The 16,247-nt window shown below is 47.3% G+C and overlaps 1 protein-coding gene across 1 annotated transcript in view; it reads left to right on the top strand.

Annotated features, from left to right (window-relative positions):
- Positions 1–16,247, top strand: part of ACACB (acetyl-CoA carboxylase beta) — a 3,851,763-nt gene that overhangs the window by 2,480,095 nt on the left and 1,355,421 nt on the right. Inside the window, exon 36 of the mRNA XM_069619430.1 lies at positions 10,159–10,314. Within this exon, the coding sequence (XP_069475531.1) occupies positions 10,159–10,314 (156 nt within the window). The remainder of the gene's footprint in view (positions 1–10,158; positions 10,315–16,247) is intronic.

Here is a 16,247-nt window from a genome sequence, read left to right as displayed (position 1 = left end):
GATGGGGAGCTCATGCCAATGAGTTGACAGTCAGTGGTCATTGGTCTCCGTCGGAGTCCAGACTCTCTATCAATCTGTTGGAGCTGAGGGCCATCAGGCTAGCCCTGAAGGCTTTTCTGCCGTCTGTGCAGGGGAAGAATGTCCTGATTCTGATGGACAACATGGTGTCCATGCACTACCTCAACAAAAATGTGGGCAGGGTCTCTCCCTCAGTGCAGAGAGGCGATGCATCTCTGGTTCTGGGCCATCCAGCAGGAAATTTCGATCTTGCAGTTCATCTGGCCGGAGATGAAAACGCTGCGGCGGACGCTCTGAGCAGGCAGAGCACAGTCTCTCACGAGTGGGAGCTGGCTCAGGAGATTCTCCTGGAGATCTTCACCCTTTGGGGGACCCCACAAGTGGATCTCTTCACCACAAGTGCCAACCGGAAGTGCAAAAGTTTCTGCTTGCGGGAATTTCCTCCAAGAGGAACCTTAGGGGACGCGTTCGTAGTGGAGTGGTCCTTCCCACTGCTGTATGCGTTTCCTCCAGTCCCTGTCATTCCTCAAGTGCTGCGGAGGTTCGGTTCCCGAATGATCCTCATTGCTCCGGCATAGGCCCGGAGAACGTGGTACCCGGACCTTCTCGACATGTCCATCTGCCCTCCATGCCGTCTTCCCTACCGAGACGATCTGCTCTCACGGGAGGGGCGTCAGGTTCTCCATCCAGATGTCAAGTCCCTCAACCTTAATGCTTGGCTTCTGAACGGTTGAGGTATAAGGATTGGGACCTCCCTGAAGACGTGATGGAGGTGTTGCTTTCGGCCAGAAGGCCTGCAACAAAGTCCCTGTACCGTTGCTGTTGGAGAAAGTTCTGCGACTGGTACAGGGTTAAGAATGTGGATCCTTTTTCATGTGCCATTCCTGTGGTTCTGTCTTTTTTGCTTTCATTAGCCCACAAGGGCATGCAAGTGGGTACCATTAAAGGTTACCTGGCGGCGCTGTCCATATTTTAGCGCTCGTCTGAGGAGTGTTCTTATTTTAAAATTCCTTTTGATTTCTCAGTTTCTGAAAGGGCTCACTAATGTGTTCCCACCGTCACCTTTCCAGGTGCCCGGTTGGGATTTGAACCTAGTTGTAAAATTCCTAATGGGAGCTCCGTTTGAGCCTTTACATTCTTGTCCTTTGAGACTGTTGACCTTGACAACTGCATTTTTAGTTGCGGTCACTTCCGCTCGCAGAGTGAGTGGGTTGCAGGCACTTTCCGTTAAACCACCCTTCACGGTGTTCCATAAGGACAGGGCTGTCCTTAGGGTTCGTCCTTCTTTTCTTCCGAAAGCTGTGCCGGAATTTAATTTAAGCCAAAAGGTAATGCTTCCGGCGTTCTAGCCTCTTCCGCATCCTGGTAAGGAACAGGAGAGGCTCCATAGGTTGGATCCTAGGAGAGCTTTAAGTTTCTACATCTCACGCATGTCCCGGGTCAGAGTGGACGATCAGCTCTTTATAGGATAAGCTGGAAGGCGTTTGGGACAAGCTGTTACTAAACAGACTTTGTCTCGATGGATTATCTTGACAATTTCTGAATGTTACTGCTTGGTGGGTAAGGACCCTCCGGTAGGCTTACGGGCCCATTCTACTAGGGGTGTGGCTGCCTCTACTGCCCTGCAGAGGGTTGTTCCCATTTGTAACATTTGTGAGTGAAACAGCCACATGGGCCAATGTCCATACTTTTGTCAAACACTACTCCTTGGATTCTATCCATGGGCAAGATCTGGCCTTTGGCAAGGCGGTCCTCTATTCTGCAATTTAATTGGGCATTCTAAAATTCTTAATTCTTTCCCACCTCCTTACGTTGATACTGCTTTGGGAGTCTGTCATAAATGTGGAATACATCAGATGAACCAATCCCCTCGAAAAACAAGTTACTTTCTTACCTTGTAATGTTCTTTAGATGGGATGTTCCGACGACGTATTCCACACCGTTCCCTCCCAGCTTGCCCCTCTACAGAATTTCTTATGCGATTGCAGCTTCCGTTCCTGCAAGGCTTTCTGTAGTTATACTGGCTGAAGATTGGTGCCACACGTTCTGGGGAAAAAACTACAACTGAGGCTACGGGCGTCGTGCGTCCTACTTATAACATCCGGTGATGTCGGCTCGATGGAGGCCCTCGAGGACAGCGTATCGACGTCATCGACGCAGGACGCAGACGCCGAAAATTTTCCAAAGCAGCACAGCTGTGTTGATTACCTGTCATAGATATGGAATACGTTGTTGGAACATCCCATCGAAAGAACGTTACCAGGTAAGAAAGTAACTTGTTCATTTTAGCCCAAGACTTAGCCTCAACTCCTACCAATTTCTTAAGCCATTTCTGCACTGGTTCTGGCAGCCCTTGGCACAATATATTGTAAAACACAGGTATTGATTTCGTCCAAGATTCATGCGTTTCGAGCACCCACACGTCTTGGAAATTCTGGATATAAATGAATGGATCTTCGGTCTTTCATTTTTCGAGTCATTATAGCTCCCATATCGGAAGTGTCTGGGTAAAGCACTTGTAGCGCTTTCCATACTGCTGCTCTGCAGTTGTTGAATGGTGCTCCATCATGCGCAGTGTTAATTGTGGTTACACCAGGGTAGCCTGCCCGTGTCCACACATCGTCTGGTCTCTCACCAAGTATGGCGATCAGGAGACCTTTAATGTCCCCTATAGCTAGCGTGTTTCCTCCTGTCATTTTTTCTAACTCATGTATCCATTTTCTGGCTCCCGACGTCAGCATTGGAAGCTTGTTCTTCAGGTTTTCTCGATCCATGTGTGGCCTTGGAATATATTGTGGTCTTGCTCCCCCTTTTCTAGTAGTGGAAATTGGAATGCTCAGCCTTCTTTCTCTTCTCTCATAGCTCTCCTGTCTATCGCAGGGGTAATATTCCTGCATCGCTGTCTACCTGGAAATGTCCTCAATCTGTCTACATAGGCTGGTGACGACACCCCCCTCTGACCATGGGGTGTGCCTTCATGCCGGTCAGACTGTGCGGCAGACTCTGATGTCCTCGGTGCGGACTCGCTAGCATCTGACTATCGTACCCCTCTTTCCCTTGGGAGTCTTCTTTCGCGCCGTCTCCCTTCTTCATTTGCCTCACGCTCCTCCTCTTCGGAGTCGGACATTGGATGTTCCCAATTCACGCAACTCCTTGTGTCATCATCGTTTCTACTGATTTCTAATCTATCCAGGGACAGTTCCCTACTCCCACTACTTCGGGTGACATCCTCTGTGTCATACAGCTGAGTGCTCTCTAGGCGCTCGTCCTCTCCCTCCCCTTGGGGTGATTGTTCTAGCCCCATTTCATCATATATTTTATCGATCGTTTCCCCGATGCTTCTGGTGTCGAAGTCATCTTCAATATTTGCCATAAACGTGCCTGGTACTGAATCGTACGCAGGAAAGAATTCTTCAATGTCTTCCCAGTCTACAACTGATCAGGTTTTTTAACTTCCCTCTGCAAGTATTCAAGATCGCGTGCCCTCTGTCTACGCTTACGTTCAATATCATCATCAAATTCTTTGCGCTTCCTCGACACTTCTCTGACCTTCTCTACGTCCCTCCTCTTTTCATTTCTACATTCATCTGCTCTTCGAATTTCCTCATCTCTTCGTCTCCTTATCCTTTTTTCACGTACCCTTTGCTCTTCCTCCAACTTTTGCTGTTTCTGTGTGTCTTGATCATAGGCTGCTTTTTGTTTGCGATCGAGTTGCTTTTCTTGCTCTTCGCGATATAGCTGTTCTCGCCTCAGCCTATCTTTCCTTCTTATCCTTTCATCCCTTAACTCCTTTTCTTTCTCCTTTCTATGTACCTCATCTAACCTCTCTTTAGGTCTCACATCATCACTTCTCTTCCCATCGAGTCTCAATAAGATTTGTCCTCCCAACCTTTTGTCTTTTGCGAATGCTCTCTCATCAGTTCTGTCTACTCTTCCTTTCCACTTCTTTCCCTCCATCTCCTTGTCGGGAGATGCACTTATCTGTGCCTGATCCCTTCTTTCATCATCGCGTCTCCCCTTGTCCCTCAGGACTGCAGAGGTAAGATTCTTGTCCTTATCCTTCCCTTGATTTTCGTCACTACTGTACGTAAGTGACTCATAAGCGGGGTTGCTGTACCCTGTGGCTGCTTTAATCTCTCTTAATGGGTAGAGTCCCTCAGCCTTACTTTCTTCGGTTTCTGTTTCAGGCGGGGCAGGTGGCGCGGTAGGCATCTCACCCCCCTCAGTGCATACATTTAATATCCAATCTGCAGGCCGCTCTTCCTCCTTTGTCTGTTCAAACATCTTCCAGAGTTCTAGAACAGCAAGGCGCTTTTCAAGCTTCTTGCCTGTATATATAGCATGCATATATGTCGTCGTATGTTGTAAGACGGCTTTGGATAAAGACCCATTTTGCGGCCATGGCATAAACATCTTGTGGGCGGTACCCTTAACCCACTCGGTGCTATATTTCTTAAGCTTGGGTGCGTGTTTCGGCAGTTGCTTACATAAGTGTGCTAATGGAGTAATGTCTTCCATGCTTAAATCAGTTAACTTTCCTCTTATACAACACCTTTCAATGCTTTCATGCAACTTTAACGCTCCCAACAATATGAGCGAGCACCAAACACTGCAAGCTTCAATCCAATTTTTTCCGGCAAAATGTTTTATATCACCAATTTATTCAAAACCATCAAATCGTGTGCGATTCCGTCTCAACTATCGAATCGCGCAAAATATTAATCAGTTCTCAAAAAAAAAATTTCACATGTGATGGCACAACAGAACATGTAAGACAGACACTTAACAGACTAGACAGACACCAGCTGGACACAAATATATCTGCCTCTAATCGTTACCCCTACATGGAGTTTAAACTTTTCCCATTCACAAAGTCTTTAAACGTGGTGGTAGACTAATCGTTCCCTATTATGTGGGACTCTGAGTTCACGTTTCTTCTGACCGCTATATTAAAACGCAGGAATAAAGCGTATCCTCTCTCTTCTCAGGTGTCTGCCCTAGTATCCTCTTACTTCTCAGGTGTCCACCCTGGTATCCTCTATTTATTCAATTATTCTCCAGTCATTATCCCCTTATATATATACAGTCTTCTCTACTTCTATTTTGTTTTTCCACCTCCCTCCATTACCTTTTCCCTTTACTTGTTCTAAGGCGTACAAAATTTGCCAAAACACTAAAAATAAATTTCTCTTCACTCACCGTTTGCATTGTTCCTCTCTGAATCCTCGGGATCACCACCTCTGTTACCGCCTCCTTCGGATTTTCGTCTGATCAGTTGCCTGTATGAATGGGAAGGGATGTGTTTTTAAAACGGGTCCCTTCAGGCCCCAACTGCAGTCTTGGGGTAGTTATAATACCATTGTCCACGGGGAGCTTCACAGTCTACTCAGCCGAATCGCGAAGGACTCGTGATATTGCCGAAGACGTAGAGTTACTTTGTGTCGACGTTCAATAGGTTTCTTACTTTAATCAATAATCAATAATCGATGGTTTCCAACCATCCTCTGCTACCAAGTGTACGGGAGGGAGAGTGACCCCTGACCAGCCAATAGAGTCGGAGCTCGCCCTCGAGTACTTTAAGACAAAACTGCTGCACCTTGAGGTGGAAGGGTCGCAGGATTTCTTACTCCAACATCAATCAATCAATGGTTTGGCAAAGGGAAGTCAGTTTAATGACAAGTACAAAAAACGGGGAAACATGGAAATCAACAGTGATGCAATAGCCTGTTTCGCTTCAACGCCCAACGATCTTCATTCAAACTGTAAGTTATACCCAAAATTCTTCATCATTGACTTGTAACACTCATACGTTTGTCATGTAATTCTATTGGTTGGAAAAGGTAACTTAAGTATAGGTTCTATATCTGTATATGGTAATGGAGTGTGAAGATTGGATAACTCTTATCGGGTGGGCGTCTACGCCCTTCCCTCTAATATTACTCGTGTAGACGTCACTAATGTACGACGTCTCATTGGTTCTACTAACTATAGGACCCTAGATTATTTGGTCCACTGTGACTGGGTTGGCTACAACCCCAAGCATAAATCTCCACTTTAATTAGCAACATGCAGAATGGACACCCAGATACAGGATGCCCCAAGATTCACCCAGCCTTCCATCAATCAGTACTTTATTGCTATGTGTCAATTAGTTGGCTGTGGTCGGCCTCGAAACTGTAGCTTCTTGTCAGGAAAAGTTATGGTATCTTCTGGTTTTGGATGACATCAGACGTCGGTACCTCTTCGTGCTTGGCTGGTCACGTGTTAGTACACCGTGAATCGGCTTCGTTTTCCTTCTATTTGTGCATTTAATTCTCCTTCCGGCCTGCCACCTGCCTGGGCCTCCTTATCTCGACCTTCACGGGGACAGGCTGGTCTGCTCTTAAGTTTTGTTTCTCTGAAGTTACTTCCCGCCTCCCCTTCTTGGTTTGACCTCGATTTCCCAGGCACTGCCTGCTCCTTGCTGAGTTTCGATTCCGCCGTCTCTTTTCTTGTTTTAGCTGGAATAAGAATCCTGTCCTGTTTGACCCTTAGTAACCTGGGTTAGTTCTGCTTTTGTATAAAGTGGACTCGCACTTACATAATGTGCTTCGTTGAGGTAGATATATAGTTGGCTCTTGCCACTCAATTCTCCTTCTAAGCATAGCAATCCGCACTGTTCTCTCCGCTTCTTGCGGTTCAAGCATATGTACAGGCGTTAACTGGTTGGATATTTTCATCCTGCTTTCAGTTTGAGTTTCTTTATATTTCAACATCGTCTCTCCTTCTAAGTTCATTACATCCTCATTCATAACATTTTGTCTTTGTGTGTCATTTTTTGTTTATCGTTTCGTTCATCTGTACGTCCGTCCAGGCCCTTGTGTCGTCACCATTCGTCTTCAATTAAGGCCTTTTAGGTTCCTTCTGTGACAGTGTTTAAGCAATCTTCATTTCGTGTCATTTGCTGGTATGGTTGTCTCAATGGATACCTTACTGTCCATGGTTGTCTGGTTATTGGCATTTCAATGGGTGTTGCTCTTCTGATGGGCACTGGACAGAGTCCTAGTGTGACTCTCGTCTGGTTTATTTGCTCATAATACGTCACATATCTCGGTGTGAATGTTCCTTGTACTTCAAAATGGGTGGCTGGAGTGCAGGCCATATTTGGGACCTCCTATAGACAGCTTTTCCTCCTTTCTGGAGAAGGGTGTCATAAAGTTGGTACCAGTACATGAAAATGGTCCCAAAAAAGGATGGCGATCTATGACCCATCTTGGACCTGAGGCACTTCAACAAGTACCTCAGGAAGGACAACTTCAATATAGTAACAGATTCTCCAGGGCCTAGAAATTCAGGATTGGTTGGGGTCATTTGACCTACAAGATGATTACTTCCATGTACCTATCCATCCAAAGTACAGGAAGTAATTGAGTTTGGTCATAGACAACACTCCCTACCAGTTTTGAGTTCTGCCTTTCGAGCTTGCCTGCACCCGAGGGTCCTTCACCACACTGTTGGCAGTAATGGCAGCCAGTCTCAGGACAGGTGGTGATCCATGTTTTTCCGTACCTGGATGATTTGTTAATCAGGGTGCAGTCTCCAGATCAAGCTCTGGAGCATCCCAATTGCACCTGCCATCTCCTTCAGAAGCTGGGCATCTCCCTCAGCTTAAAGAAGTCTCAGTTGACACCCTCTCAAATGCTCCAGTTCATTAGAGCAGTCCTGGATTCTCCCTCAGGCAGGGCTTTTCCTCCCGAGGACAGGGCTATACACATCCAGCAGATGGTCACAAGATTCCAGAACGCTCAGTACTCGCCGGCCCAAGACTTTCTGCAGTTCCTTGGCCTCATGGCATCTTGCACCTTTCTGGTGCCAGAGGCCCGATTGAGAATGAGATAGTTCCAATGGAGCCTCGGAACTCAAAGGTCGCTGTTCTTTGGCAGTATGACGGACTTGATTCAAATGCTGAGCAAAGTCGCTCAGGATCTCCTGTGGCAGACTCGTAGGGATAACGTAATGGCAGGAGAACTGTTTTGGCAACCGTAATGACGGTCGCATCTCTGAAAGGCTGGGGCGCTCACTTGAATGAGCTGATGGTGCTTGGGTAGTGGTCCCTGGGCGAGACAAAACTTCATAGGAACATGTTGGAGCTGAGGACTCTCAGCCTGGTGCTGATGTCCTTTTTGCCTTCCATGCAAGGGAAGACTGTCCTGATCATGACGGACAACACATTCGCTATGCGTTACATCAACAAGGAAGGTGGTGTAGGGTCACTCCCCCTGTGCAGAGAGGTGATGCAGGTCTGGTTCTGGGCTTTACAGAATATGATTTACTTATCAGCAATGCACCTTGACGGGAAGCGGAATATTACAGTGGATGCCCATAGCAGTCAGGGCTTCATCTCCCACGAATGGGAGCTGTGTCAGAAAGTCCTTCTAGAGCTCTGGGGAACCCCCCGAGTGGACCGGTTTGTGTCCAGTTTAAACAAGAATTGCAAACCTACTTGTTGCAGGGAATTTTCCCAGAAAGGAGCACTAAGGGAACCTGTTTGTAGTGGACTGGAACTTCCAGCTCCTGTATGTGTTCCCATAATCTCTCACTTGATCAGGAGGTTGAAGAGATGCAGTGCAACCATGATGCTGATTGCTCCGAACTGGAACAGAAGGACGTGGTACCTAGACCTTCAGGGTATGGCCATCTGTCCTCCACATAGTCTTCCCTGGGAGGCAAGACCTTCTCTTTCAGGAGAGGGGGCTGGTTCTTCACCTGAGTATGCACACACTCAACCTGCACGCCTGGCTTCTAAAAGGCTATGGTACAGGAATTGGGACCTTCCAGAAGATGAAATAGAGGTGTTGCTCTTGGCCAGAAGGCCAGCAAATAGGCATCTATACTGCTGCTGCTGGGAAAGGTTTTTCAGGGATTTTAGAACATAGGATGTGGACCTCTTATTATGTGACACCTCAAGGGTGTTGTATTTTCTACTTCATCTGACAAGACAAGACCTTCAGGTCACCACCGTCCAGGCTATGTAGCGATTCTATCCATTTTTAAACGCAAGCCAGTTCAAGGGTCCTACTTCGCAATGCCCTTGGTTGTTACATTTTTGAAAGGCCTGACTAACACCTTCCCTCCGACCCCCTTCGTGTTGCTGGCATGGGACTTGAACTTGGTGTTGGCATTTCTTATGGCTTCTCCATATGAGCCATTGCATTTGTGTCCTCTAAGACTCCCGTCATGGAAAATTGGCTCCTTGGTCGCTATTACCTCAGCTCGAAGAGTGATTCGCATTGCGTGCCTCGTCTTGTAAGCCACCTTTTACAGTCTTTACAGAGTGCTCTGTTCGTTTCTTCCGAAGGTCATGTTGGAGTTTCACTTATCTCAGAATATGTATTTGCTAGCTTTTTATCCACCTCCTCATCCATCTAAGGGAGAGGAAAGGTTGCATAGACTCGACTCCAAAAGGGCTCTGTTTTTACATCGCAAGGGCAAAACAGTTCAGACTGGAAGATCAGCTGTTTATTGGTTATACCCGCATGAAGACCGGCAAAGGAATAACAAAGAAAACCATTTCTAGATTGATAATGCTTTGTTTTTCTGAATTATATGCTACAGCGGGTAAGCAGATTCCTAAAGGCTTCAGGGCCCACTTAAGTAGGGGTGTGGCAACCTCTTCAGAGGAGAGTACCTATAAAGGATATCTGTCGCGCCACGTCGTCTGCCTAGACACAGTATCTGCGGATGAGTCTCATTTTAGCAGAGCTGTCCTCCAACAGGTGATGACTTAATTGCCTTGGAATTCGCTCCTTCCCTCCTGCATGAAGTCTTATTGCTATGGGAGTCTAGCTAAGATGAGGATTCCGTGGGAGGACACAAGCCAACAAAAAAGAACATTACCAGGGGTAAGTAATTTGTTCTTTTAAGCATCACATGATGCATCACTGTTAAATACAGGACGCCTCACCAAATGTGGAGGTAGGTGATTAGAATAAGTTGCAAGTGCAAAAAGCAAGCTGAACGAATGTTGAGTGATGTAACATGGATATATGATGATCATGAAAGGTGCCTCTGAATAGTAACTGTGCTATAAAGAGGCGAATGTAGATTGTATTACCTGAAAACTTGTTTATGGATTGATTTGTTGACCTTTTTCTGTTAAAGGAAGCTTCATTTGAATACCTACAAAATGAAGGTGAACGCTTGTTGTTGGAAGCCATGGATGAGCTTGAGGTAGCATTTAATAACACAAGCGTACGCACTGACTGCAACCACATCTTCCTTAACTTTGTCCCAACTGTTATCATGGACCCATCGAAGGTAAGTTGATTTTGTTGTGGCCTAGCCAAGACTGTTTAATAGCAATGATAAGATATGATATCCGATATTCATCCTGTGTTGGCGTAGTCCATTTTAAGTTCCATTTGGTGCACTTGTAGAGCACACCATTTTCCACAGTGTGGTTTCCTGGGTGTGAGCTTTGAGAACTATAGACTAGAGCTAAAGATAAAGAAGCCCTGCAAAATCATGTGAGGAGTAGCTTGAAGATGCCAGGAGTGAGGATTCCCTTGGGGGCAGTACAAGAGCCTTGAGCAGCCAAATTCATGTGAGAAAAGACAGGAATTGAGCGTGAGTTGGAATAGAGGAAATTAAGGATAGAGGCAGATTTGTAGAGTAAGGAAGCATCCGAGAGAGGGTGCCAAAAAAATCAGGCTTGCTGACACTTTGTGACAAAAACTGAGTTTAGGAGCCACAAGGAGCACAGAGTTCAGAGAGCAGAGATTTCTAGAGTGAAACTAGAAAGAAAATGGGGAGCTGAGCTGGAGGGACAATGAAAGACCGTGCACTGCAATATATAAATTGTATCCTTTGTTAAATCTGCATTTGGTTCATATTTTAATTAAAAAGTGGGAAACGGGGGAGGGGCAGTGTAGTCCAAATGCAAGGCAAACAGTAGAATTTTGCAGGCTTTAAGACTTTTGGGCAGAGTGTCAGGAAGTCCAAGTGGGAGAGAGTTCAAATAGTGGAGCCAATGCGCACCCCTTGCACAAGACAACTTGACATACTGTTGTACTTCATGGGTTGCACACAAATTCATGCAGCAGGGACTGCAACTGACTGAAGAAAGCACAGTATATTGGACATGACACCTCCCAGGTGTAAAGCTAGTAACAGTGGTAAGTAGGGGTGAGCAAAGGAGAGGGTCAGTGGGTGGAGTAGCGTATCATTCAGTTGTGTTCTTCAAAAATAACCGCAAAATAGTAATTCATTATAAAAACATGCAATGTTAAAGAATACAACATTGGTAAACTGTTAAAAAGACAAGTAATTGACAGAAGAAAATAAACATATGAAAAATATAACCAAGACCTTCCTAGTTTAAATCCACACACTGTTTCACCAATTTGTTGGGACATTTTGCTGTAGTTCTGTATTGCTTTGCATTGCAATAAAAAAAGAAACACAAAATGGTTGAGCCAAGACTGTACAAGTGCTGGAGTACAAATTTGGATAGAGTGAGAAAGGAAAAGAACAGTTTGAGAGACAAAGAGAGCATAGTTCCAGCAGTAAGAGGATACTTGTCTAAATTGAAGAACACTAGGGGAATAATCCAATTTAAAGCCACGGCACGAGTGAGAGTAGGACAGTTCCTCAAGGAGGAGGGCCAACATTTAGAGCACCAAATATTAACATGGCTGCCAAAGACGGTGACCTCTGTTTTATCAGAGTTAACCCTAAAAGAATTGGAATTCACCCAAGAAGATATGGCAGTCATACAGGACTGAAATTGTATAGAGGTGGCACCCATGTCCACGTCCAAAAGGATGAACTCATATGTTCATGGGTAAACACAATTGAATGATAGTAGAGTAAGAGACGTCATGTAAGAGAAATTATGTGAGGTGATGAGCAAAGAATCTCCACAAAGCCTGCCAATTAATCAATGGTGCATTCAACTGCACACTACTTAAAAAAATAGACCAGTTACTCAAAGTTGTTACTTTTCCCCTTTTGGTTCATTTTCTGTTCTGCATGTATGATGAGGCTAACTGGACTCAAAGCCAGATGTTGGGAGGTCTGATCAATTTCAGGGATTTCTCATGCTTAAATATTCCCTAAAACCGGAACGGTAGGGAACATATCCTGAGGTTTGGCCTGGTATTTGTTTTAGTTCTAATCTTTATGGTTTGGTACCATACAGGGATCAGTGATATAGCTGATCATCCAAAACATAGTAAGACATAATAAACAAAACAATTCTTTAGGGAGGAAATGTACCCTATGTTCAAAGGGGAGTTACTGAGGCCATATGGACTTAGTTGAAAAAATGCTAATCTGAAAAAACTATGTCCCCTACTCCATTGGTTTCCCTGCAGCATTACAGATTTGTGTTAAAAATGAAAATCCGGATTCCAAGATGGACGTGATGCTGGGAGCACCGTGACTGGCGCTCCTCCGACCCATGGTGGCCGCAAAAAGGCTAGAAAAATAGACTTATGGCACGGAAAACAGAGCGTTGGCCCAACAAACAGAAATACGAAAGAGGCAGACGGCGTCTGCCACGTACTGCTGAAATAATAAAGTCCTGTGGAGGTGGTGGAGAGGAGCTCCACGACGTATGAAAGGCTAACGCAGCAGCAACCTAGAGGATGCCTACATTCTAGAACAGCTGACCGAAGCTCCTCGGTGTCGGAGGTGGTAATAGCAGAGGCGGGAGGAAGAACAGGTGTCCCGAAGCCGGGAAACAGACGAAGGCACAAGCCGGACCGCCCCACAGCGAGGATTGAGGAATCAAGGCAGGTACCTCCAGTGAAGGCGGCGAGCAGCGGGAGCCGCAACCGAGTGGCGGGGGCGAGCCGGAGCAGTACCAGCATCCGGCCCGGTAAGAAGCCAAGAGCAGCAGAAGGAACGGGCAAACCCAGGAGAATGGGGTGCGGCCGCTGGAAAGTGGGCTAATCCGGGCTCCAAAGGACACAGTACCGGATAAGTAAACTGCTGGTAAACCGGAACTTTGTCCCCACACAGTGTGCCCTGCTCCCCAGAGGACCAGTTTGCCAGCAGAGAACCCCAAAAGCCCCCACTGGGCCATGGCTTGTGCCCGTAGAAGCAGCAAAAAGGCAAGCAGGGGGCGGCGGCACAGGAAGTGGGGGTGACCCTGGTCAGGGAAAGGGGGAAGCGGGAGCTCCCCTTAATCGAGCGGGGTGCTGGATCTTGAAGGGCCCGGCCTTGGCAGTCAATCCAGCCCGGGCTAAGGGTAGCCCTGCATCACTTCAAGCAATCTAAACCTGCATCACACGCACCGGCAGGAGACATATAAAGTGGTTGGACCAACTGAAGTAAGCAAAGGGGGTCCAAACGAGGCCTCGTACTATCTCCCAACAGGGTAGGAAGCCCAACCGACTTGTGCAGAGCAGAAGGGGCACAAGCCTATAAAGAAATAAGTCAGGAAGCTCCACGGGCAGGCGCTAACGCCCAAGGACAAAAGCGAGCAGGTAACGGCAGTGGGAAAGTGAAGGGAGCTGGCCTGAAGAGCAGCCAGGGCACAATCACAAACACTGTAAAGGAAGCTGACCCCAAGACGCAGGGGACACCTACTTAATGCAAAAAGAGGGGCAGGGACGTAGGCTCAAGGGAAAAGCCAAGGGAACACCAAGCATACAGAGAACTCCAGGTTACCATGTCCAAGAAAAGGGGAGAAAGACCACCTCAGCAGCAAAGGGGACCAGAAGGCCCCATGATTCCAGCCTCCAAAGGTTGTGGGGTGGTGACACAGAGCCCTCTAGCCAGGGAGAAACAGCCTGCGACCAGACAGAAAAGAGTGACCCCAAAATGCAGGAGGCGGGGTAAGAGGTGGTATCATGAACCATGGACATAGCCCCTTCTGGTCTTCCTGGTACAGACGGAGAGTGTGCTCCTTGATACTTCCAACATGGCCGTGCCCAGTGCTCGCGCTGGAGTCAGACTCGACTCGCGCGCACTTATACAAGTCCTGGTCCGGCCGGGAGAAGGAGTCCTCCGCGGAACGCCACAAGAAGAGAACTCAGGTGAGCCGGGGGGAAACCTTTGACAGGTGGTCACTACTCCACTCCTTAAGCAGTTTTTTTATAGACTTTGGGGACAAAATAACGGACACAGTCCAAAAGCAGATGCAAAAGATGAGGGAGGAAATAGCAGAGGCCCTTCCAGCTGTCAAAGGAGATATAAGCAAGGTCGAAGAAAGGGTGGACACGAATGAAAGATCGATCCAAGATCTGGGCGATCACGCCAGGAAAGTAGACACCCTCATGGAACAACTGGCTACGGTGACCCATAACCTCGAACTTCAAGCTGAAGACCAAGAAAATAGGTCCAAATGATCTAACATACGAATTAAAGCCCTACCCGAAGAGATATCAGACAGGGAGCTGAGAGGAGCTGTCTCAAGCATCTTTTACGATCTCTTAGACACAGATGGCCATCGACGGGGTGCATAGTTCGGCCGCAGAGACTGGAACCTGGAGCTAGACTGAGGGATGTGGTAGCGGTAATCCACGAATACTCAACCAAGGAAAGGATCCTGCAAGCGTCAAGGAAAGTCAACCAGATATCACATAATGGGACCGTCATTCTCCTATTTCAAGACCTTGCCCAGGTAACACTGACCAAGTGGAGGCGGATGGCTCCAATTCTGGGGGCTTTGAAAGACAAGTACATAAAGTACAGGTGGACCTTCCCGTTTGGAGTGGTCTTCGAATGGCACGGCAAACAGCAGAGGATAGGATCCTACAAGGAAGGAGCCGGATTGCTGGACATCGAAGAAGGGGAAATCAACCTGGGAGAACACACAAGCACGGATCAGAAAGCGCCCAGGAGCTGGGAGTGGTTGTTGGCCAAAGGCAAGAAGGGGGGGCTTCCAGCCTCAACTAAAAGTCCAAAGCCCTGAAGAAACGGAAGAGGGCGACTATAACTAGTAAGAGCAATACTGAGGAGGGAGGGAAAACTTAAAGTCAGCCTAATAGCCAATAAGCAACCATAGGGGCAACCAACATATGGGGAAAGCCTGGGGAGGGCATTGAATGTGTGAGTAAATGGAGGCCCCAGAGGGCGGGAAGGGGGTTACATCTTGCAAATGGTATGTAGATACCTGCAGGGGCGTTAGCTGGCAACAGAAATGGGCTCAACTCTTGAGGGAGTGGGTTCGAGGGGGGGCTAGAGGCCGGTTGAGCTCCCCTGGCAGGGGGTCATGGGGGAGAGATGGAGGGGGGGGTTTGGGGGGTTCAGACAGGCACGACCACAAATAAGCTGCGAGACACACAACCCAAGGGATGATGGGGAAAGATAGGTGGCTCAAGATCATCTCCATAAATATAAATGGCATAAATTCCCCAATAAAAAGGGCAAAATTGGAGAGATGCCTAATCCGCGTAAAACCAGACATCTTGGCCCTCCAAGAGACTCATGTCAATGTTGAGGACAGGGGAAGAGTGCGGCTAAGGGGATTCCAGCAGGTACACCAAGGGAACCAAAAGACCAAAAGAGGAGTACTAACAGCCCTCCGGAACAATTTAGACTTAGCAATAGAAAGTATGGCGAGGGACCCTCGGGGGAGGTACATGGCGCTCAACCTCAAGGCAAAGGGCGAAGTGTATAAGCCCTCAACCAAGGCCAGGAACATTACCTCCAGGTGACACTGAATAGATTAGAGAAATTCGCAGAGGTACCAATAATACTTACTGGGGACTTCAGCATAGCATGGGACCCAGGGAAGGATAGAAGCAAGAGGTTGCAAGGTGCACAGGGAGGGCCTTTGAAGGAATTGATGTCAAAAATGGAAAGGCTAGGGGTGGTAGACATCTAGAGGGAAAGAGAAGGATACACCCCCTACTCACATGTTCACCATACATCATCCAGGGTTGACTACGCCTGAACGTCACGTCCTCTTCTGGGCCGGGTCTCAGTTATGGAAGTGGGCCCTATGGTGCTTTCGGACCACGCATCCATTACATTACAGGTCAGGAGAACGGGGGGTGACACCAGGAACATGGGCATGGAGATACTCAGCGCAGCTACTAAGGGATCAAGCGCTGAGGAAAGAAATAAGAAGAATATTTCGGGGATAATAAGGAAGGGGTGGGATCCATTCAAGGCAACCATTAGGGGGAGAATCAGAGCGAAGAAAGCAAGGAGAGACGGGGAGATAAGGCGCGTGTAACTAGATCTCGAGGAGAGGCTGAAGCAAGTGATGTCCCGAATGGGGTCGGGAGGAAGCAAGG

The sequence above is a fragment of the Ambystoma mexicanum genome, chromosome 10, assembly GCF_040938575.1.
Source record: "Ambystoma mexicanum isolate Mex_15411 chromosome 10, UKY_AmexF1_1, whole genome shotgun sequence".
In the NCBI taxonomy this organism is placed as follows: Eukaryota; Metazoa; Chordata; class Amphibia; order Caudata; family Ambystomatidae; genus Ambystoma; species Ambystoma mexicanum.
The sequence above is the reverse complement of the archived record's forward strand: the minus strand, read 5'-3'. Positions and strand labels throughout refer to the sequence as shown.